Source organism: Metopolophium dirhodum, chromosome 1, assembly GCF_019925205.1.
Source record: "Metopolophium dirhodum isolate CAU chromosome 1, ASM1992520v1, whole genome shotgun sequence".
NCBI classification, from domain to species: Eukaryota; Metazoa; Arthropoda; class Insecta; order Hemiptera; family Aphididae; genus Metopolophium; species Metopolophium dirhodum.
This window is the reverse complement of record NC_083560.1, coordinates 121,194,298-121,216,596: the sequence shown is the minus strand read 5'-3', so window position 1 is coordinate 121,216,596 and position 22,299 is coordinate 121,194,298. Positions and strand designations below refer to the sequence as shown.

At 28.7% G+C, this 22,299-nt stretch overlaps 2 protein-coding genes and 2 long non-coding RNA genes across 6 annotated transcripts in view; 2 read left to right on the top strand and 2 right to left on the bottom strand.

Moving 5' to 3' along the window:
* The first annotated feature begins 4,634 nt into the window (after positions 1-4,634).
* LOC132953599 (piggyBac transposable element-derived protein 3-like) lies at positions 4,635-6,707 on the top strand. Its single transcript, XM_061025979.1, has 2 exons — positions 4,635-4,769; positions 4,967-6,707. Exons 1-2 carry the CDS (start codon positions 4,753-4,755, stop codon positions 6,705-6,707), a joined length of 1,758 nt encoding a protein of 585 aa, XP_060881962.1. The 5' UTR covers positions 4,635-4,752.
* Positions 6,708-9,369: 2,662 nt separating this feature from the next.
* Positions 9,370-13,408, bottom strand: LOC132937400 (uncharacterized). Of its 2 annotated transcripts, none has more exons than XR_009663668.1 (4): positions 12,581-13,408; positions 12,210-12,393; positions 11,177-11,353; positions 9,370-11,105 (listed from the first exon to the last, which is right to left on the bottom strand). It is a non-coding gene; the product is annotated as an uncharacterized LOC132937400 (long non-coding RNA). The 2 variants fall into 2 exon arrangements; XR_009663669.1 differs by having other exon boundaries at positions 12,585-13,408.
* Positions 13,409-13,419: 11 nt separating this feature from the next.
* On the top strand, positions 13,420-18,384 carry LOC132937399 (uncharacterized). Of its 2 annotated transcripts, XR_009663667.1 has the most exons (3): positions 13,423-13,901; positions 13,986-14,631; positions 17,762-18,384. It is a non-coding gene; the product is annotated as an uncharacterized LOC132937399 (long non-coding RNA). The 2 variants fall into 2 exon arrangements; XR_009663666.1 differs by having other exon boundaries at positions 13,420-14,631.
* A 2,334-nt stretch (positions 18,385-20,718) lies between these two features.
* Positions 20,719-22,299, bottom strand: part of LOC132937398 (uncharacterized) — a 172,736-nt gene continuing 171,155 nt past the window's right edge. Inside the window, exon 14 of the mRNA XM_061004217.1 lies at positions 20,719-21,422. Coding sequence (XP_060860200.1) covers positions 21,358-21,422 — 65 coding nt within the window. The 3' untranslated portion in view covers positions 20,719-21,357. The remainder of the gene's footprint in view (positions 21,423-22,299) is intronic.

Here is a 22,299-nt window from a genome sequence, read left to right as displayed (position 1 = left end):
TGAGCGAAAACGGTCAGTCAGCCTATGATATTACCAAGTATATTTGATGATATTAATGTGAATAAAGTAATTTATATATAACCTATTTACGTGGAGCCTTGTTTTAAATTTTCAATCCTTAGCCATAAAAGTTAAACATTTTATACATTTTTAACCACAAAATAATTTATAAATTATAAATTTGATAAATGTTGCCAAAATTTGAACTTTAATGCTTATAAAAAAAAATTGTGCCTATGTATTTTTAATATTTTTTAATTACTATTAGAATGATATATCAGGAGCCTTATATTAAATTTTCACGCTTTTTTACTCAACAGATAAAATTTTATTGATATTTATAGAAAAAAAAAAACTAAAAAAATTGAAAACTAACAATGTCCGTAAACAGCTCAAAAAGAGTCAAAATATTTTGTAAATTTTATGGTGTATAGAAAATGCTAATATAAACATTCAGTCAAAATTTCATGTCCCTACGGTTATTTGTTTTAGAGTTACACCAAAAACCAAAATCTAATTTCTCGAAAACAGATTTTGCGTAAAAATTCCCGTTTTTCCTTAATTTTTCTTTTGTTTTTCACGTCGCTTGTGAAAACTACTGGGAAGTTATCTAGAAAAAAAAACAAAAAGTAAAAATCAATGCTATTTTAGGGGATGAAATGTTAATTACTTGCGGAGTACTCTCAAGGGAGTGTTTTATGTCCTACTCTTTTTATATTATATATTAATAGTATATGTGATCTTGATATCAATTGGCAAGTCGTAACGTATGCAGATGATACTTGTTTACTTTTTTCTGGTGATACTTGGGATGACGTGCGAACCAATGCTACACTCGGTTTCAAAAAAGTATAAGGTTACTTGAATCAAAGACAACTTTTAATTAATTATAATGAAACAAGTTTTATTAATTTCTCTATTCTTAAGGATGAAAATAACTTTGAACATTTAGAAATACACAATTGTGGGAATGAACCTTGTGGTGAGTTAAATTGTCAAAGTATTTTCAGAGTGTCGTGTACGGTGTACTTGATATCTAGGATTAATAATCGATAAGAACTTGAGGTGGAATCTACACGTGAGTAACATTGTGTCACGACTACGAACTGTGTCATTCAAATTTTATAAATTAAGAAATTTTTTACCAATTCATACTTTACGAATAATTTATCTTGCTTATATCAAACAATATTACAATACGGACTGTTGGTCTGAGGAGGTACAGCTAAAAACGTACTGCGGACACTAATAATAGTTAGGATCTGTCTTAGTAAGATAAGCCTAGAAAGATCAACAATAGAACATTTTAATCTATTCAATGTTTTACCACTAGAAAAACTGTACAAAAAAATAGCTATATTTTTCATAATTAAAAATTATAATCTATGGGTGGACGTAGTTAACATGTATGATAAAAGAGAAAATAGAGCATATGATGCTAAAATACCTTTTACTAAAAAATCTTTCAGACAAAAATTTGTTAATTACCTTAGTCTTACGTATTTCAACTCACTGCCAATTAACATTAAAATAAGTATGTACGCTAACTCCAGGAATCTTAAAAAGTCAAATCTCATAAAATTGATTGTTAACTGGTTAGACACTCTATTAGACTAGTGTTTTATGTATATTATATATTTATTATTATTATTATTTTGTTATATACAAAAACTTTAACATTGTTTAATTTTTTAATTTATTTGATTTTAATTTATATTTGATCGATTATTAAATTAATTACTAGATTTTGTCACTCTCTACTATCATCACAAGCTTGCTTATACAGATGGTAGATAGATTCATCTTATTATATTATTGTAAACTTGTTCTTTTCAGCTATGTATAATTTATAAAAAATAAATTTAAAAAAAAAAAAAAACTTTAATAATATAATTATAAAACTGATCATCTGATTTTCATTTTCTGGGCATATTGTAGATTCGGTTTACATACAAAAACAACTAGAAGAATTCGTCAGTATCGCTAATTCTCCAGTTTTTAAAAAGCTAAAGGACCTTCATAGATTTATTGGTTTGTGCAATTGGTACAACTCATAGCTTAAGCTGAGGGGGGCAAGAGTGGGAAACTGCCCCTGCCCCCTTCAAAAATTTAACGAGGCGATGCCCCCCTTGGTATTTTGTAAATTAATTTGAAAAATATTATCAAAAAGGCATTTTAGATTTGTAACAATTATTTTTTTAAGAAAACTGAAAAGTACAATATTTTAAAAAGATAATCTATAGAAAAAAAACTTCGGGTAATGCGCAAATGTTATTAAAATAAAAATATTTAATGTATTGTGTAACGTAATTGAGTTTTTTATCGAAAGTAATTTACCCAACACTGGATAGTTGTAATTTCTGATGATCAAGCCATGATAAGGGGAGGAAGACCCTAGGCCAACACGCGCTGTAACTTTGCTTTACGGCCCACGCGAGAAGATTACAGTCGTCCGACGACAACTCGTCCTATTCCGGACAGCGCTGCTGTTCGGCGCCGGTCGAAATCGGTTTGCATGCTCGAAACGGTAATGTTCTTTTGTTCCCCTGTATTATACTTTAGTCTCAATACATACCAGGACCCCATGCATCCCTGCTCGTCCGATTGCTTGCATTCCTCGGCATGCCGACAGCACCGGTCAAAATCGGTTTGTATGCTCGAAACTGCAATGTTCTCCTTGCGGCTGGAAACCAGGACCCCATGTAGACGATGCCGTGGTTCGTTTAAACCGCATAGTCGCGCGTAGTCAGTATCGCGATCCGTAGTTAAAAATCATAAATAAAAGACTATAAAAAAAATTTGTCGCAAAGACCCACCAACATATTACATACATACATATTACATACATACTATTATTCATATTAATATTATCGACACGACGACCCACCAATACAATTAATATTGACATTCAACATTTAAATATTATAAAATCTATATCTTTCAATCAATAGCAAACGAGTAAAATACAAAGTTCACACGCACACGTAATACCTGTGGTGAAATATTAAACTGTCTGGTCATACCAAATTCTCCACCATATTTTGTACGGTTACCACAATAATAATAAATTATCGTCGATAATAATAGAATAAAAAATATTATTATTTTCATTTATAACGTTATTGTATTGTTCTAAATGTGATAAAAAAAACCCATTTCCGAAGTCCACAAGCACACATAATATCTGTGGTGAAATATTAAACTGTCTACTTATAATTACTTTTTTTTAGCAACAAATAACTTGCAATTTTTCCCTATTTACAATAATTATTATTTATGATAACAGACATAGAAATATAATGTGAGGTTAATCAACAAATATAAAAAGTAATAATAAATAAATATAGCAAAATTTCATTTAAATTGGTCTCTTTTTTTCTTTTGCTTCTCCATCGGACGCACTAGGTACCAGGATCGCAGGATGATGCTAGTCGCTTCTCCTTGCACGGTTTCGGCGGCAATGCCCCTAACCAGCGTAAACATCTTTTTAACGCGTCCATCCATCGGAAGTCATGTAGTTCAACTGTCTGAGGGGTACTATTAAAATAATAAACGGAAAACAATTCTCATAACGTCACCGAATGATTGACTTTTTTGTCTACAGCAAATTTATATAATTAAATATTAACAATAAACACTAGGTAGGTAATTTGATCAATAATCAGTATTTTGAAACATTTAATGAAACATTTGATTATATTCAATTAGAATTTAAACAGTTATGTTATAGGTTTCTAACTAATAAACTTAAACCAAAATAACAAATTACAATTAATATAGCTTCAAACGACCATAGTATGTTCAACAGTATAGTTCTCAAAACTCATGAATATCATTACATAAATTGAACATTACAAGTTACTTAAGAGTAAATTTGTTTAATGCAATGAACGTTAAAAAATAAATTTAATAATTAAAGATGAGATACATTTATGAGATTAACATTGAACTGTGACATCTCGTCCTCTTTAGTTTTCTCCGAGTTTTGAAAATTAATAAAATGTTTTATTTGAAAGACTGAGCCAATATGATCTGACTTGCTATGCTGCTACCGGAAAAATATAGTCAGTTAAATTATGTGGAATTTATAAATACAAAATAATACTACTAGTCATCATTAGGTACATAAAGTTATACCATTATTGTATGTACATATTTAGCAGTTCAGTATGGAATCAAATTTGCTTAACATTTAAACATTTAAGTTATGCACTGTCTGCACTTTGCAGGCTACTATTAAAATATTAAACGACAAACATGTCTCATAATGCCACGAACGATTGACTTTTTGTCTGCATCAAATTAATATAATTAACAACAAAAACTATTATAGGTAACTTGAACAATAAACAGTTTTTTTTCTACAACAAAAACATAACATGAAGGTTATAAAGTTTTTATATATAATTTTTATGAACTTCGTTTAAATTAAAATTTATATAAATTATTACAATTTGCTTACAACAATTAATATATTATGGTTGGATTTCTAAAATATTCTTTAATGTTTATGGTATGGTGTAGGCTGTAATAAAACCATTGACATATTAACCCATATACACCCAGTGGCCTATATGTAGGACACCGGAAATAATTATTGCTATCGGTTTTATTTTTAGAATTTTCCCCATTTTATCGATTTAGGCTGTTAGATAATATAATAATCGACCCGATGATATTATTTTGCGTTGTATAGTCGAACGTTATTACGTGTTAGTAACATTTTGTACACCGCCTTGTTCAAATAGAAAAATGGCTTCATCGTCAAAGTAAGTGAACTATATTTTAGATTTTTTTTTTATACATAAAACACATACAATCATATATATTACTATTTACATTTTATATTTTTATAAATTAAATTAATTTATTCCACATACTTTTTCATTTATTTGCGTTTAAATATTAGTGTTCTACATGTAGGTCACTGGGATATTCTGTAGCCTAATATGTATATTTTTTTTAGATCTCTTTGTGTGAATGATATTATAAATTTGCTGGAAGCAGATGAGCTGAGTGAAGATACTATTTTCTTAGAACCTCCGGATGAAAATATTACTGACGAAGACTCCGATAACGATGAACATACAGGTGATATAAACCATTTACCTGCTAGTGTATTGAAAGCTAATGTTATTTTACCGAAAGAAATTCTCAACACCGACAATTATTACGAATCAAAAAAAAAAAAAGTTGTGACTACAAAAAAAAATCGGGTTGTAGTGGGCATGAAAAAAAGTCAAAAAGATTCATCTCAAATTTGGCGTGAAGGAGATTTAGAGACTCCTAAAATAACAGAGCTTTGGGGTCCAGATGAAAACAGTAAAATAAAATATGGCTCACTTGCGCCATTTGAACTTTTTGAATTATTTTTCGATGATCAAGTTTTTGATTCTATTGTACAATATACAAACATTTATGCTTCTTCTAAAAATATTTCCTTGGACTTGACAAAAAATGAATTGAAATGTTTTATTGCAATTCTCTTATTATCTGGGTATAATGAAATGTCTCGGCGACGTATGTACTGGGAAAAGGCCCCTGATACAAATAATGGTTTAGTGTCCAATGCTATGAGGCGAAATAGATTTGACGATATATTTCATAATCTTCACTTTTCAAACAACAACAACTTGGATAATTCTGATAAATATGCAAAAATAAGACCGTTGATTACTATGATAAATACTAGATTCCTAATGCACGCTCCTCACGAAGAATTTCATAGCATAGATGAATCCATGGTGCCATATTATGGTAAACATGGATGCAAACAATTTATCCGAGGAAAACCAATTCGTTTTGGATTTAAAGTGTGGGTTGGGACATTGCGTCTAGGATATGCATTATGGATCTCTCCTTACCAAGGAAAAAATACCGGGTTCAACCAAACAGATGTCGGATTAGGAGGATCTGTTATTTTAGCTTATGCTAACCAAATTATAAACCATCGACCTGCTCCATATCATTTGGTGTTTGACAATTTTTTTACGGGTGTCACTCTTTTGGAAAAGCTCAAATCTATCAACATTCGCGCGACAGGTACAATTCGGTCAAACAGAGTTATGAAATGTCCAATTGATTTTGGAAAAATGAAAAAACAACCAAGAGGGTCTAGCTGTAGTTTTGTTTCAAATAATGCAATTTTTATTTGCTGTTGGCGTGATAATAACATTGTTTGCTTAGCTTCAAATACTATTGGGACAGATCCTATTTCTGTGGCAAACCGTTGGTCTACTTTCGAAAAAAAAAGATTACGGATTTCACAACCAAATATCGTTTCTGTTTATAACAAAAATATGGGTGGTGTAGATCGAATGGACCAAAATATATCACAATATCGTATTGGGATCAGAGGTAAAAAATGGTACTCTTCTATTGTTCTATATATTATAGACTTAGCCGTTCAAAATGCATGGCAGCTTCATAGGATGTATAATAAAAATAAAATGGATCAATTGGCATTTCGAAGAAGCATAGTTATTTCATATCTGACACGTTACAAGACAGAACCCACTCCAGGAAGAAGTGGAGGCAAACCATCCAGTGTTATTATGGAAATAAGATATGACAAATTTGAACATTATTTGATTCCCCAAGACTCTCAAACACGGTGTGGTCAATGTCATCAAAAAACAACGACAAGATGTATGAAGTGCAATATTGGTGTCCACGCAAAATGTAACGTTTTATATCACACAAAATAATGTTCGTATGTACCTAAGTAAATTCAAAAAATATACATTGTAAGCCTCTCATTATCATAATTTAAATATAACGTGTAATAATTAATTATCAATTAAAAGTATTAAATTTCAATTATTTTTATTGGTATATTTGTATATGAAAACATAATAATATTTATAATTGTTCATATGCCCAGTGTCCTATATATAGGACACTCAATAACTCTTGTATGGTATATAATTTTTTTTTTTTATAATTTTTTCAATCACATTTGGCTCCAATAATATAAGTTTATAGTAGAAAAATCAATTTTATTCACAAAAATTAACCTTGGGCGTAAATGGGTTAAAGGACAACTTTACTGTAACTTGTTATTGAATACGCGTCCGCTTAATGAGAAGTAGAATGAACCAAGTCCAACATTGTAATTTTTCAAGAAAATCAAAAAACCGTTTTTCAACTATTTTTATTTTTTTTTTTTAATGTTTTGAGTATATTCAATTTAACGATTATACCAACGATATTTTAGGAAAATAAATGGCGACATCCGTCAACGACCTCAGAACATTGCACGACTGTTGCACAGTAGTGGGCGATAGTAGGTAGTCGGCTATCTAGTTGTTATATTTAATATTTGTCTATGGATATAGCACAAATGTCTATACTACACATTATAATTTATAATAATAGTATAAAATTGTACCTTTATATTTAGTGATAGTTTGATACAGCGCCCTTCTGGCCACTACTACAAATTTATTACGTGCTACCTGCGGCTATAATACATTAATACATCAAATTGTACAATGTACGTATTACAATAATAATATTTTATACTATTATTTTGGGGGACAGACTAGCCGAGTGGATTAAGGCATCGGTTGCGACGCACACCGGCGCCGGTTCGAATCCGGCCACAGGTGGCATTTTTCTTCGGGAAAGTAACGGTGTCCGGAGAGAAGTGCCGCCATCCCCCACCCGGGTATGACGGATACGAGTTGAAAATATATATTATGTTACAATAATATAGATATTTTATTTTCGGAATGGCAACGTTGCATTTAAAACATGCGGAATCGTCTATTTATATATGAAATTTGCGGAATCGTGTATGTATATAAATTGCTATTGAAAGCTGCACGATTCCGTAAATTGGCGGAACCGTTATTCACCAAAATATTTAGATAGATCTTTATAGATCCTAGACTTATAGACCCAAGTTGGACATATCATAGCATTGACGTGTTTATTGGGCCAGTATAAGATACCGAATTAAAACTCTAGCATCTCTTGTTACATTTCTTAGTTAGTCCGTGGTTGATATAATTGGCAAACGATTGATAATCAAAAATTAATATCGTGCGTTATTGATTTAAGCAGTTATGCGAGAGCACACTAATATATTTTATTTTACACACTAATCAGAAATACTGCGTGTCTGCGTGTACAATTTATTACGATTACCTACTATAAAAGTCCGAAAAAAAATAAACAGAATTTATAGTTGGTATGAAATTCATAATAATATGCCGAACCGTGGTAAAGACAATGCGCTCTACTGAGGTGTGTGATCGGTATCGAGAACGACAGTGACGACCGTACGCCACCACCAGATGGCACGGTGTCTAGGCCGGATAATCTTGTATTACATTTTCAAATCTTAGATTTAAAAAGAAAAATTTTTATGAATTCTCAACTCAAAATAATTTGCTTAGTTTCGTGATTTTTCTGTATTTTGTCAAGATTTGAACTTTAAATGCTTATAAATAAAAACTGTGACTAAGGATTTTTAATTTTTTTCATCTGCCTTTGAAACAATAACCTAGGAGCCTTCTTTTAAATTTTCAAGCTTTTTTACCCAACAAATAAAATGTTATTGATATTTATAGAAAAAAAAACTAAAAAAAATGGAAACTTAAAATGTCCGTAAACAGCTCAAAATAAATCAAAATATTTGGAAGATATTATGGTGTATAGAAAATGCTAATATAAACATTCAGTCAATTTTCATATACCTACGGTCATTTGTTTTAGAGTTGCACCAAAAATTTAAAAATTAAAAAAAACATACATCATTGTAAAATCAATACATTCATCGCTTCGCTCAGAATCTAAAATATAAATAAAAACACACATCATTGTAAAATCAATACATTTATCGTTCCACTCAGAATCTAAAACACACATAATTGTAAAATCAATACATTAATCGTTACACTCAGAATCTAAAATTGTTGTATGATGAATGAATCAATAGATATCTCTATCAATACTTTCAATAGAGTGTGACTTGACAGTGAATATTTCATTTGTTTACTTACGTTATAAGAAAAATTACGGAGACAAAATCCAGAAAAAGTTTTGTAAACAACTAAACATTGAATAGATTAAAAATATATATATATATTAGATTCTGAGCGGAGATCTTAAAGCCGATTTTAGTTATTTTGTTGTTATTTATAATATTAATTCAACTTACAGGCTATAATAAATAATAACAGTATAAAATATCAAGACTGACATCTGTCTACACTCAGAATCGTTTGTCTTACACAATGATATTAAATCATTGAATTCAAATTTAACACCGCTCATAACAGTGACCCACTTGTAACCTACCTTACAGTAGAGTAACACCAACATATTTTTATTGCATAATATGGTGAAAAAATGTACATTAAAATTAGAATACAACACAATTTTTCTATATTATCATTAAAACATATTTTATAATACTTGGCTAACAAATATAAAGTACTGTTTTATCAGTAAATGTGACTATACTACAATATACAAATATACTATAGGTACTTATTTAAATTAATATTTATTACAAATTATTAATCTAAATAAAATAACAAAATTGTTTTGGCCTCACCAAAAGTTATAGCCCCCCCACTCTTTATATTACCATAATCCGGCCCTGGTAAACACTATCATTATAATAAATAGGTACACTATTACCTATAGAAAACAGTTTATAGTTTTGGTTGTTATGGGAAAAACATTTTTTCAAATATATGTAATTGGTCGTTTAAGTGCTATTATACAATATTAAATTATTCAAATGTGTTTTGTACATTAATTCTACTAATTAAAAACAAAAAAATTAAGGAAAAAAAAATCTTTTATAGTGTCTTGTTATAAAACATGTAATTTCTAGTTTCTATTAAGATATTTTTAATAACTATTGATAAAAATGTTGACATATCAAGAGGACAGTACACACACATTTATTATCTCCATCTTACTAGTGCGTAACACAAATTTAAACCAAATTTAAGCTCAGCAAATTATGTTTAGCTACGTTAGTTTAAAAATCTACCTAGTTACAAAACTAAATGGTTAGGTATAACTTATAAGATTACAACATTATAGGTTTGTATGTGGGTTTTTTATGATGGATCAATTTTTTAGCAAGGTTAGGCAAGGATGGAGAAGTTAATGATTTTTTTTTTTAACTCAGTTATGTTAAGTTGATATGCATCAATAAGAACAAAGGTAATTTAATTTTTGGTTAACTCAGTTAGAAGTTAAAAGTTAATACATATGTTTATTTAACTTTTTACCATACAACTAACAATTTTTTGTATACAACATAGTGTACTTTATATTTTAAAAACTCAAAACCCAATACTAAATTATGGTCTTAAGTGTTTATACTGTAAACAGTATAAACACTATCCACATAATATGTATTTCATTGAAGTTTTTCATTTGAATAATATAACATTTTTAACTTAAAACAATTCATGATAAGTGTTTCCAAAAATCCAAAAGTAACTAGTTAAGTTAAAAAGTTATAATTTAACTTAAAATTATCTTTTTAACTCTTTAATTCCCAGCCTTGATAGTAGGTAATTGGTATAGCGCAAATTAAAAATGCTCAAAACTCACTTAAAAACTGTATCATCATAAAAAAAATGCCCATGCAAACACAGATTATGTTTTTATAGTTAAGTTTTATAATAGTTCAAGTCACTCTAATTTGTAAACTAACAAACATAAACGTGACCTGCTGATCATAAATTTGCTATGTTCAAACTAACGTAGTGTCCTTTTATCTGATTTGAGCAAAGTACAGTTTACTTAATTACACATAATATTGTTGGTAACTTGTTTAAAAATGTATTTAATTTAGAAGTCTAAAAAAAATTGTTTTTTTTTTTTTAAATAACATTAAATAAAAAAAAAAATTATATTTTATAATGTAATTTATCTTACTATAATCAAATGTCAACTAAAATTTAAAATAAAAAATGATGGCTTTTTACTACTCGGTAATATTTTTTCTTAGGGCTTTTTTCAGCAATTCAATTCAAACATAAGTACTCCAAAGATATCATGAACTCTGTTGAGAATAGATCAAGTGTAATGTATTCTGGTGTTCTATAGAATGTCCACGTTTCTCTTCTGTTCTGAAAATATATTATGATTTATGAATATAAATTATAAAAATATTATAAACTTTAAAGTATTTTATACTTACTTTTGGTTTTATAGCAACAGCAAATTCGTCAAATTTCACACAACCAGTAAAGTCCAATTTTTATGTTTCAGATCTCTGTAGATTAAATGGCAAAAATATAATTAGCTGAATGCTTCAATGACACATCTAGTGTAAGAACGTGTGGTAGACATCATTACATCAACACATCCTTTATATCTGTAATTATTTATATAATACATTATACAACAGGACAGTACCTACAGAATACATAATGAGATTAAATTATTAAACAATTTATGTTAAGAGGACGCTACCCATGCATTTGTAGTCTCCGTTTTACACGCGCATGACAAACCAAATTTCCGTTCAATAGTGTGTTGTTAGTTTTAATATTAGAGTGAATTGACTTATCATACTTTTAAATAACAATTTTATATGTGCTTAAGCGTTGCCGATTTTTCAATATTTTCATTTTCAAGTAAGATATGTGTATGTGAAATATCAAAAATTAAAAATGCCCATAATGCTTAAGCAAAGATAATGTTATTATCTAAAAATGTTATAGTAGTTCAATTTACTTTAGTATCAAAAATAACAGCATACTATTGAAACTAGTGAACAAAAATGTACTATGTCATAAAAGTGTAAAACGAAGACAACAAATGCATGGATAGCGCCCTCTTAAGCAAACATAAAATATTTAGTCCTCACTCCTAAGACAAGTATCACACAAGTGTCAATATTTTTAAAAATGAACAAATATTATTTATACAATTGTATATAAATATAACTTAACACTATAAAGTAAATATTATTTAATTTAATATCAGGTTAATAAGAAAAATATAAAACATAAAAATATGAATTTTCAGACATATCATGTTGAGTGTGGCTGTATAATATGTCCCCAAATATAATAATTTACAATAAAACACTCTAATATGACCTCAATATCCTCTAATTATTCTGTGTTATTATTTATTTTAATTCATTAAACTGTGTAACATACATCTATGTAATAAATCTTAATTATTACTTTACAATAATGCATTAATATTATTGTTAATGTTACCATTGTAAATTAAAATGTTGATCGTAACAGTGCCGCTACGTTGTTGTTGATGTTGTTGTTGTTTGGATATCATTCACAGAATTGTCAGTGAGCCATACTGCTGGTTAGCCATTTTGTAAATCCTTTATCCACTGAGCCAATTATGTGCAGCTCTGCTATTGATCCAGACGGTGAAGTGTTTTAACTAATTCAAGACAATTTCAAATCAATCAGTGAATGTATAACAGTTATTTATTTAATAAAATACAAGTTATAATTAATGTAATAAAATTGTACAATTCCTGCTGGGTGAAGGTGCCTAACTTTATGGTGTTAACTTATAATAATATTATAACTTTATAATTATTTATAATTACTGTTACTGTTAGTACCTACACACAAGTCAAACATCCAATATATTGTACACTATGTAATGTGTGCAGTATCTCGTAGGCCATTCAACATTTGTGATTTAAGTGCAACATGAATGATGAATCTTAGTTCTTGTGGTGTACAGTGCACAATATAAACTAGGACTAGGCGAGTATGATGTAAAAATGTTTTTTCAACGTATAATGTTTATATTATTATATCGTATTATTGTCAGTTCACATAGTTTGGCATGTAGTCGCTCTGGTCATGGCGGCTATGGTACATTTCAATATTATACCGTGTTCCTGTCCCTCCTATATAGGATTTCAGCTCTTTTGATATTATGGTCGGAACGTAGATTTGGAAGGTGTCTTTTGGTAAGGTCATTGGAAAGTTGTTGTTGCTGCGGCTATGCTCTTCTAGTCGCCGAATATTAGAAGGTCGTTTGGTTTGCGATTTGTGAATAATATGGATCTATTTATTCATAGTTTTATTTAATTAACTGTCATGTAATATAACATGATATTATGAATATAATATGAATCTGATTATGAATACAAATGTGAATGTGAGTGCCGTTGGCCGCAAAAAGATATTTACGTAAGTATATTCACAATACTACTTAATTTTATTTTATTTAATTTATTGCTTTTATAAAACCGTTTTCACATTAATTCGTAATAATACTTGTCAGTTATCACAGTCCACAGAATATCGCACGGCCGTTGGATGTTAAATAATTGATAATAAATTGTATACGTTCGACGTCCGTGAAGCATTGACATATTATAGATAACGATAATTACTGTTCATCGCGGCTGATATCCGTGCTGTTTATCCACGTTTGTAGATAATATTACTTGCGTACTCTTATATTATTGTCTATGGTGTACTCCGGCTCCACTATTCACGTCTCACGATGTAGAGGTAGATATCTTAGGCCAAGATGTTGTCTTCTCTACATCGTTTACGCACAATTCTCTCCTAGTCGGCCTCACCTGCTTCGGCACAGACCTATAAACTAAGTTTATACGTGCGACGGCCTACGTTTTCCGCAGCCTCCGATCCGCACTCACACTCTCGCGACGACTCACTCAACCGAGCGTCCGAGTACGACGTCATTCGCCCGATTAACTGAACCGTCGGCCGATTGGCCCTTACACGCTCTTCAGACACGCAGGCAGCTTACATTTACCTATCATCTCGAGGATTCTCGGTTTCGACGATTCCAATCAGGGTAGCTGTAATACAGTAAATTATTGTATTTCGACTACCTTGGTCCGGATGTCAATGCATAGGTATTGTTCATTAGTGGAATTCAAACGCCCTTGAAAATCAATAGTAAGTATAAGTCCCGTTGACAATCATGGCATATGACAGTGGTGTAAAGGAATAGCTTTACGTACTAATATATAATATGTGTAGGTAATCGATTCACGTGTTAGTATATAATTGTTACTCAGGACAGAAGCATCTTTGAGATGTTATGATCTCGTAGTTACGAATATTCCATATAGGGAACATTTCGGCAAAACACTTAACAACTAATCAAACTGAGCGGGCACAACAGAATTGCCATTAAGAGGCGGCAATTTCATTCACTGTGAGAATAACAACCTTAAGGACACCTAGGTCCACGCGCCGACCAGATCAAAGGAGCTGACATCATATATAGGGACGCCAGGAGCACAGCATAATCAGATGTACCTGGACCAGAGCTGTTAACAACAACAGCTACTTCACTCCATACTCAGCAATATTCTGCACCACAAACAACGATGTTATACATTTATTCTGTTCTAATAAATAACATTGCATTTACTGTTCTAATTTGACTACCATTTTATTTCAAGTCATCATAATTCTGGATCCCTGAAGGGGCAGCACGTAACACTGGCGCAGTTGGCAGGATTTCTTTCAAAGGAGGCAACCGTCAAAGGCTACCGTTGACAAGGAAGATCTGCAGTATTCCTTGCCGACAACTCTGAAGAAGAACCAAACACAAACAAATCAACGTTGCAGCACCATCACATCGGTACAGAATGTCAGCATCAAAAAACACCGCATTATTGTAAGTGAATAATTATTTAAAAATGTTTACACAAACGTATATAACATAAATTAAAAGAACATAAGAATTATTTAAGTAGTCGAGTATAAAGTATAATGGTGTAAAACGTATTATTATATTGAATTATTATAAAGGGCATATTGTATTTTACGAGAAGTTATATTGAGATTTATTATTGAGAATTTGTTTATGAGGATTATTGAAACATATTATATTGAAGTTATTATTATATTGAGATTATTATTAAAGGGCATTTGTTGAATTATTAAAGGAAATTTATTGAATTATTGATTATTAAAGGGCGTTTATTTAAGGCACATTATTGAGAATTAAAAACGTATTAAATGAGTAGTGAAGGCATTTCATGAACAAGGAAGGGAAGTTACATCTCCCTTGAACGTAGCTCATTGTATAAAACACGTGTAGATTTAAGAAACCTTTTAGTCCCTAGACGAATAGAAGCCCATGCCAATTAAAGAAGTCTCTATAGCCAAGTTGAAGTCCCTAGCCAAGTAGAAGCCAAGCCCAGATAAAAGAAACATATATATAAAAATTAATTACAAGTAGAAAATTACAGAAAGTTTTGAGTATAAAGAATTAGTATTGAAAATAATATAACAAATTAAAATGGCAGTAACCATAACATTTGAGGACGCTTATAAATTGATACCTTTGTGCACGAAGGAAGATGATATTTATCCGTTTATAAATGTATGTGACATGGTAAAAAATCTGGTAGGTAGAAGAAAAATTTGTATCAACATTAGTTTGATTTATAATTACTAACATAACTGGGAAACGGTTAGAAAAAATAAGATATAAAAATGTATCCACTAACAAGTGGGAGTTTATTAAAGGTTATTTAACAAATGCACATGAACGCTTAACTACAGCTTCAAATTTACAAATACAATTAAATTATATTAAAATGCATAATAGCAAAAACGAAAATGAATATTATCAAAGAATAGGGAAATTTTATTACAAGTTATGTACCGTTAGCACGATTAATTAAATAGATACGGAAATAAAAATAATACATGAAATATTAAATAAGCAAAAGTTAGCAAAAGGATTAATAGATACAAAAACAGTAAAAACGCAGAATTCAGAAATAAATAACTCTAGTTATAGGAATGATTATTGAAATAACAGAAATAATAATATTTTAAGTGACCGAGCAGTAAAACAGGATTAAATAGTTACAATAATGATGAAGTCTATATTCCAAAAATTAGAAGATATAATTTTGATCTACCATATAATTATTATGATAATATCGATATACCGCCAGAATATTAAATTAAATTTTTAAGAAAAACCGAAATCATGTAATAATAAATAATAAATAAATATAAAATAGTTTAAAATTTAGAAGTAAGAATTTACACGGAAAAAAAAAAAATCTTTATAATATATTATATTACTCTGTGTATTTAAAGTTATAATATTATAGGTATATTATACATTCTCTCATCATATGCAAACGAACATTAGAAATAAGAACACACACTAGTATTAAAAAAAAAAATAATAATAATAAAACCGTAGAAATAAATTATAAACATATATAAAAGACAGTATACTAGGACACGAGTTCCTAATTAAAATAATGCATTAGTAGATATAGCAAAAAATAAAGTAATTATTTAAAACGCTGAAAGTGAAAAAAAATAAAACACGCGACCTTGCACCCAGCATCTAAATTTGAAAACATCTAAAAAAAAAAACTAGTCCTGCGATCTAAAATTGTTGTACAAATAATAATTGGTAAGCCAATAGTCAGAAGTAAAAGTATGTTCATTCATAAATAACAAATTATGAAGAAAAAAAAACGTATTTTATAATAGTGCGATACTCACCGTTAATAAGGATAGAATGTTTAGTATAAATGTTACTATTTTAGATAATTCTGTAAATGGAAAAAATAAGTATTTGAACAAATACGAGTTTAAAAAAAAAATTGAATTTTAAAGCGCGAATGTGTAATTAAGAATACTAAATTAAATCAATCAAAAAAGCGAAATCTGTATTAAATACCCAAGGCCAACTACTAAAAAGAATATAAAAATTAAAAACAATTTTAAATTGTGACAAGGAAATTCAATAATTTACACAGCGCAATTGCAAAACTATTAACTAGTATTTTAAGGACATTAATAATTACATGGAGTAGCAAAAGTCAAAATCATTCGATACATTAAAAAAACATTTTTAAGTTTTGAACCAATACTTAATATCCAAATTCTACAAGACTTACCTACATATTAACTACGGACGCGATTAATAAGCACTTGCATTGTTTTGTTACACAAATAGTGAATAAAAGTGAAATAACTATTCTATATCTGAGTTAAAATGTTATATGGGGGATCAGAAAAAAAATGTAAACCTACCCATAGGTTTACCCGAGCAATTTTTGCCTTCCTAGTTGTTAGTTGAAATGATGCCCCTGAATTAAACAATTACCTATGGTACAAAATTGAATTTTCTTTTTTTTTTTAGTCACTTCTTCTATTATTTTTTTAGCACTAATAGGAATTTATATTTGATAGGTATGTCAATTATCCATAGTAATACAAAATTGATAATATTTCAGTACAAAACCAATCTTTGCATAATTGTATTATATTATTATTTTGTAAATATTTTTCTAATGTAGGAAAATGTATTATTAGCTGCACGGACATGTGAGCGATGTCTTTGCAGTGTTGTTATTGGTGACCGTCTGTCGGTCAAATTGTATTCTTATAATAATTATATTTATGAATTTAATGCATGACAGTTGATTATTAATTAGTCATTAGTATAATAGTGTACCATCTGTCTGTCTATCTGTTTGTCTGTCTATGTTGGATGTGATAAAATAAAAATTTACTCATAGCCATTTTCTTTTTATGCTTCTTTGTAATAACCCCCTTACACTATAAGAACATTATTTTATACAATTTTTAAAAAAAGCCAATGGTGGGGGATCTGACCCCGCATCACCTCTTGTACACGCCCCTGGCATGTCATGCATGTCATTATGGACAATACATACATTGCCTTTTACCGCTAAGTTCTGTAAATATTATATCAATATATTTAATATTGTATCCCAAGTAATGTATTTATTATTTGTATACAGAGTTGATGTGTATGCAACGTAACAGGCCACAATAGCCACATGGTCCAGTTATGCACTCACTTCATTCACTCACCTTCAACTATGGTTATGATAGTTAAATCCTAAACTCATCTATATTCGTCAGGATATTTCAGAGAATCCTGATGCTGTGATATTGTGGCAATTCTACTACAAGAACATACGTTTTTATGTGCATACTTTAGACAATCTAAATGTCAATAGCCACAGTGCTGGCACACATGTTTTCATCCGATGAATGCAATTATAGCTATGTGATAAAAGTATGTGTGCCAATGCTGCGGCATTTAGATTGTTTGATGTGAGCATATAAAAACGACTGACCTTATAGTTACATGCATCAAAAGTGCCACAAATTAAGAACAATTATATATTAGGTATCTGAAATATGTTCATGAAAACAGATGCTAATTGAGACAAAGTTATAACTTGACCTAACTAACATGATTACATATTTTGTTTGCTTTAGCATTATTAAAATAAATTGCAAGAATTTGAAAATATTACATTGTCAGAAATATTATATTTTTTTTTTTATAAAATTTACTTATTGTTATATTTTAACGAACAATAACATTAATGTTTAAATATATTTTTTACAGTAATCGTATGTTGTATTTTAATTTATTAATTTCTACTTTTCATAAGAAATTATAGTGAATTTTCATAATTGATATTATACATGTTTTAATTGTTACAACTTTACTGCATACAGTTTATAGTATTTGTTTTTAAGTTTAAAAGTATATTTGATAGTATTTATGTGTTTCAATCCAGAACTACACTTAATGTTAATATGTGTGAACTGCCTTTTTATATTAGTACTAAACTTTTAGTAAATTTGACAGCACGTGGATATTTGAGCATCGAGCATCATTATAAGTTATGGAAAGCCTAAATAGTCTGTATTAAGACTAAAAAGGGATACCATTAATTTTTAATTAATAAACAATATAATCAAGGTTAGGCATAAACGAGTTTAAGAGTTAAATGTTGGGTTAATTACTAACTATTAGCATAACCACGTTAATCTTGAATTTTCATATTATTCAGAATAAATTTGTTTATTACCATTATAACTATAAGTTTGTAAGGATATAGAAAATATTTATAAATTTTTTTAGAAGTTTTATATTGTAAAATATTTTTATTTATATTTATAGATAAAAACTTATTTATCATAATATTAATTACTAATAATATAGAGTAAACATTAATCACCCTTATAAAGACATTATAATAGCAACGTTGCCACAAATTTTATTAATAATACTTACTTTGGTCATTATTACGATCATCATAGACTGTTGCTATATATAATATATATTAATTTATATATATCATAGAGATGTACATTTATGATAAATATATTGTATAAATTATAAATTGGTGCCTATTGTAATTTATATTATTCTACATTTTTACAGTTTATTCATTACCCACCATTACACTGCTGTACTATTATTTAGTATTCACTAATTAGTACTTATTGTGATTGGTTAGTCTACGTATTGGCTATTGCCTATCGCATAGTTATTTTGAATAACCTAGTAGTTGTTTGTTTCATAATTTACTCTGGATACTATTTGTAAATAAATTAAATATATATAATATGATTGTATTAACTTTGAAAGAGATATTAATTTAACCATGAACAATATATATTTGCTTATAAGTAGTAAATAATATACCTTGTAATTTATTCTTTATTTTTTATATTAATGTTAGAGTTTTTATTTTGAAATTTATAAATTTTAAGCAATACAGCAATTACATTTTACAATCTAATTTAAATTTAAATGATTCTCAAGTCTGAGATGTGAATAGTTCTATAAAATGCTACAGGCTTTAAATTGCATGTATAATATTATACTATATAAAATGTTAATCCCTTATTTTAATACTTAATGCAATTTTTTTTTTAAACCTTATTAATCAGCTAACAATATATAAAATTATAAAAAAAATCTGAATATTTACCATATACTATAAAAAAAGTATGAAAAGTGTGCCATCAGTAGACGGTACAAATTTAATTTATTTCCAGGCACAAAAACACTGTTTTGTTCATAATTTTTCATTAGCTAATTTCTTGCACCAATTATAATGCTGGGGACTACCATTTTTCTATTCTTTAAAACTAAATAATCTACAATGAAATAAATTTTCCGTAAGTGTATAGGTAATTATTTCTATTTATTTTTGGTAGTTTGTTTAGCTTTATTTATAATAAATATGTTTTCTTTTTTAGGTTTCTGTTGTTATAACAATTTTTTAGTGTCTTATTCACTAGTTGAGTTATTTATTTAATTTTGCTTATAAGTGATAACCAAAACCTATATTTATTATTTCAAATTGATATATTTGTGTATTTGCTTACATTATTTATAGACAAAAGTATGTATAGTATGTATAACCAAAAACATTTTCAATTTTAGATAAAGATTCAAATATTCAGATTGTTATGCTGTTTTTTATATGTTTAATAGCTAACTTTAATATTATATAAAAAATTGCATCGTATGCTACCTGTATAATTATAAAAATGTAGTATTTGGTACCGAATTACTGGTTTTGATATTCTACATGGTAAGCCATGTTAATTTTATTTGTTTTATTTCATTGAGCGAAAAATTTGGCAAAAATTTAATAATTGGCCCAATATATAATACATAATAAAATCACGTTGTATTTTTAATAACCAGCGCCGGATTGGGTAGAAATTACTTACCGGGCTATCCGCCTAGACAGGACCAAATCACTGATTCAAAATTTCTTCGAGACGTCCCAACTCTTTCGAATTTTTAACGGCCTACCGGGTTTTGCCTGGTAGCCCGCCGGCTCAATCCGGGTCTGTTAATAACATTTAGTATTTAGGTACATATTATTATATGTATCTAATTTAAAAAAATTTTAGTACTGAAGTAATATACTTATCACATTATTTGTTCAATCCCTATTTTATAACCCTTTATTAGGTCTGATGATTGATATAAATAATTTACAAATACTAGTAATCGTATAATTTGATTACTATAGTCTATTTTATTTTTATATTTTTATATTTAATTTTTTTCTTCTTTTTCTCGTTACATACACTTATTATATAATACACTTATTGACTATACATAGTTTATAGATAATTAATAATTATTATTTATACTCTTATTTAAATTTATCAAAATACTTTATATGACTGTTATATTTGTACACAGTACACAGATGTAAATAGAGTTTTGCTCCGTATATTAATAATAAATAAATAAATATATCTACCATGCTTACTGTGGGTATTAAAACTTTAAGTAAATCTATAATTTATCTGAGTTTTTTGTATTGTCAATTGTGTTCCATCGTTTAACCAATTGAATAAGTGATATATTGATGTTGAGGATCATTGTGGATATTTGTATCTTGTATGTCTGAAATTGTCTGTTTTATATTGATTATTGGCTATGGTTTTTGTGCTAGTTCAAGGAAAAATAAAGTTTATTTGTAGTCACGGTAATGGCAGTTATTTAGTTCTGACTTCAATGTAGAGTATTATTGACTATAGTTATGTAGAGGCTCTACTGACTTCAGTATCGTACATAAGATAAGTCTTCATTTTCAAAGTATTCCAGTAGTCTATTCAATTCTTCAACTAAAACATATATTTTATATATTAGTAATTAGTATCTAAATAGGATAGGATAGGAAATAACTTAAAAATCATATTATATTTTATAATCCCTATATATATATATATATAATCTATATACATACACACTGAACAACTAAAAACATAAAAATCTTGACTGGAGATAATGGTAATTGATACATTTAATTAATGATTTAAGAGGACGTTGCACTCGCATGTATCTCTCCATCTTACAAATGTACAACATAGCAAAAACTATTTTGTGCGGGAAAGAACCGAGAACGCTGCAGTCATAACTAAGAAACAAAATTTTCTCCACATAAAGAGGAAAACTTTGGCTGTGCAATATCATTTTTATTTTTTCGTTATCGGAACTTCAAAAAAGATATTAAAGTTTGAAAAACATAAACAATAATGGATTTTGAAAGAATAAGAACTTTTTTCGTATAGGTAAGTGATAACAAAAAAATAAAAATGATATTGCACAGCCAAAGTTTTCCTTTTTATGTGGGGAAAATTTTGTTTCTTAGTTATGACTGTACCTAGCCTTTTTGGTTCTTTCCCGCGCCAAAATATTTTTGTTATGCCATACGTGTGTAAGATGGAGACAACATATGCGGATGCGACATCCTCTTAATGTATAACAATAGGTCATAGGTAAGTACTTAAGCTACTTAAGTGCATACAAACTCTGTATAAACTTTTTATTATAAAAACAAATAATTATTATTTTATAATTTATATATCATGTCTACAGAGAACTAAGATTATTTTGTATGGTTATTACTTATTTGTTTGTCAACTTCAAATATTTGACTTCAATATTTACTACCTACTAAAATATATGCTGATTGCTTTAAATTTTTTTTTAAAATTGGTT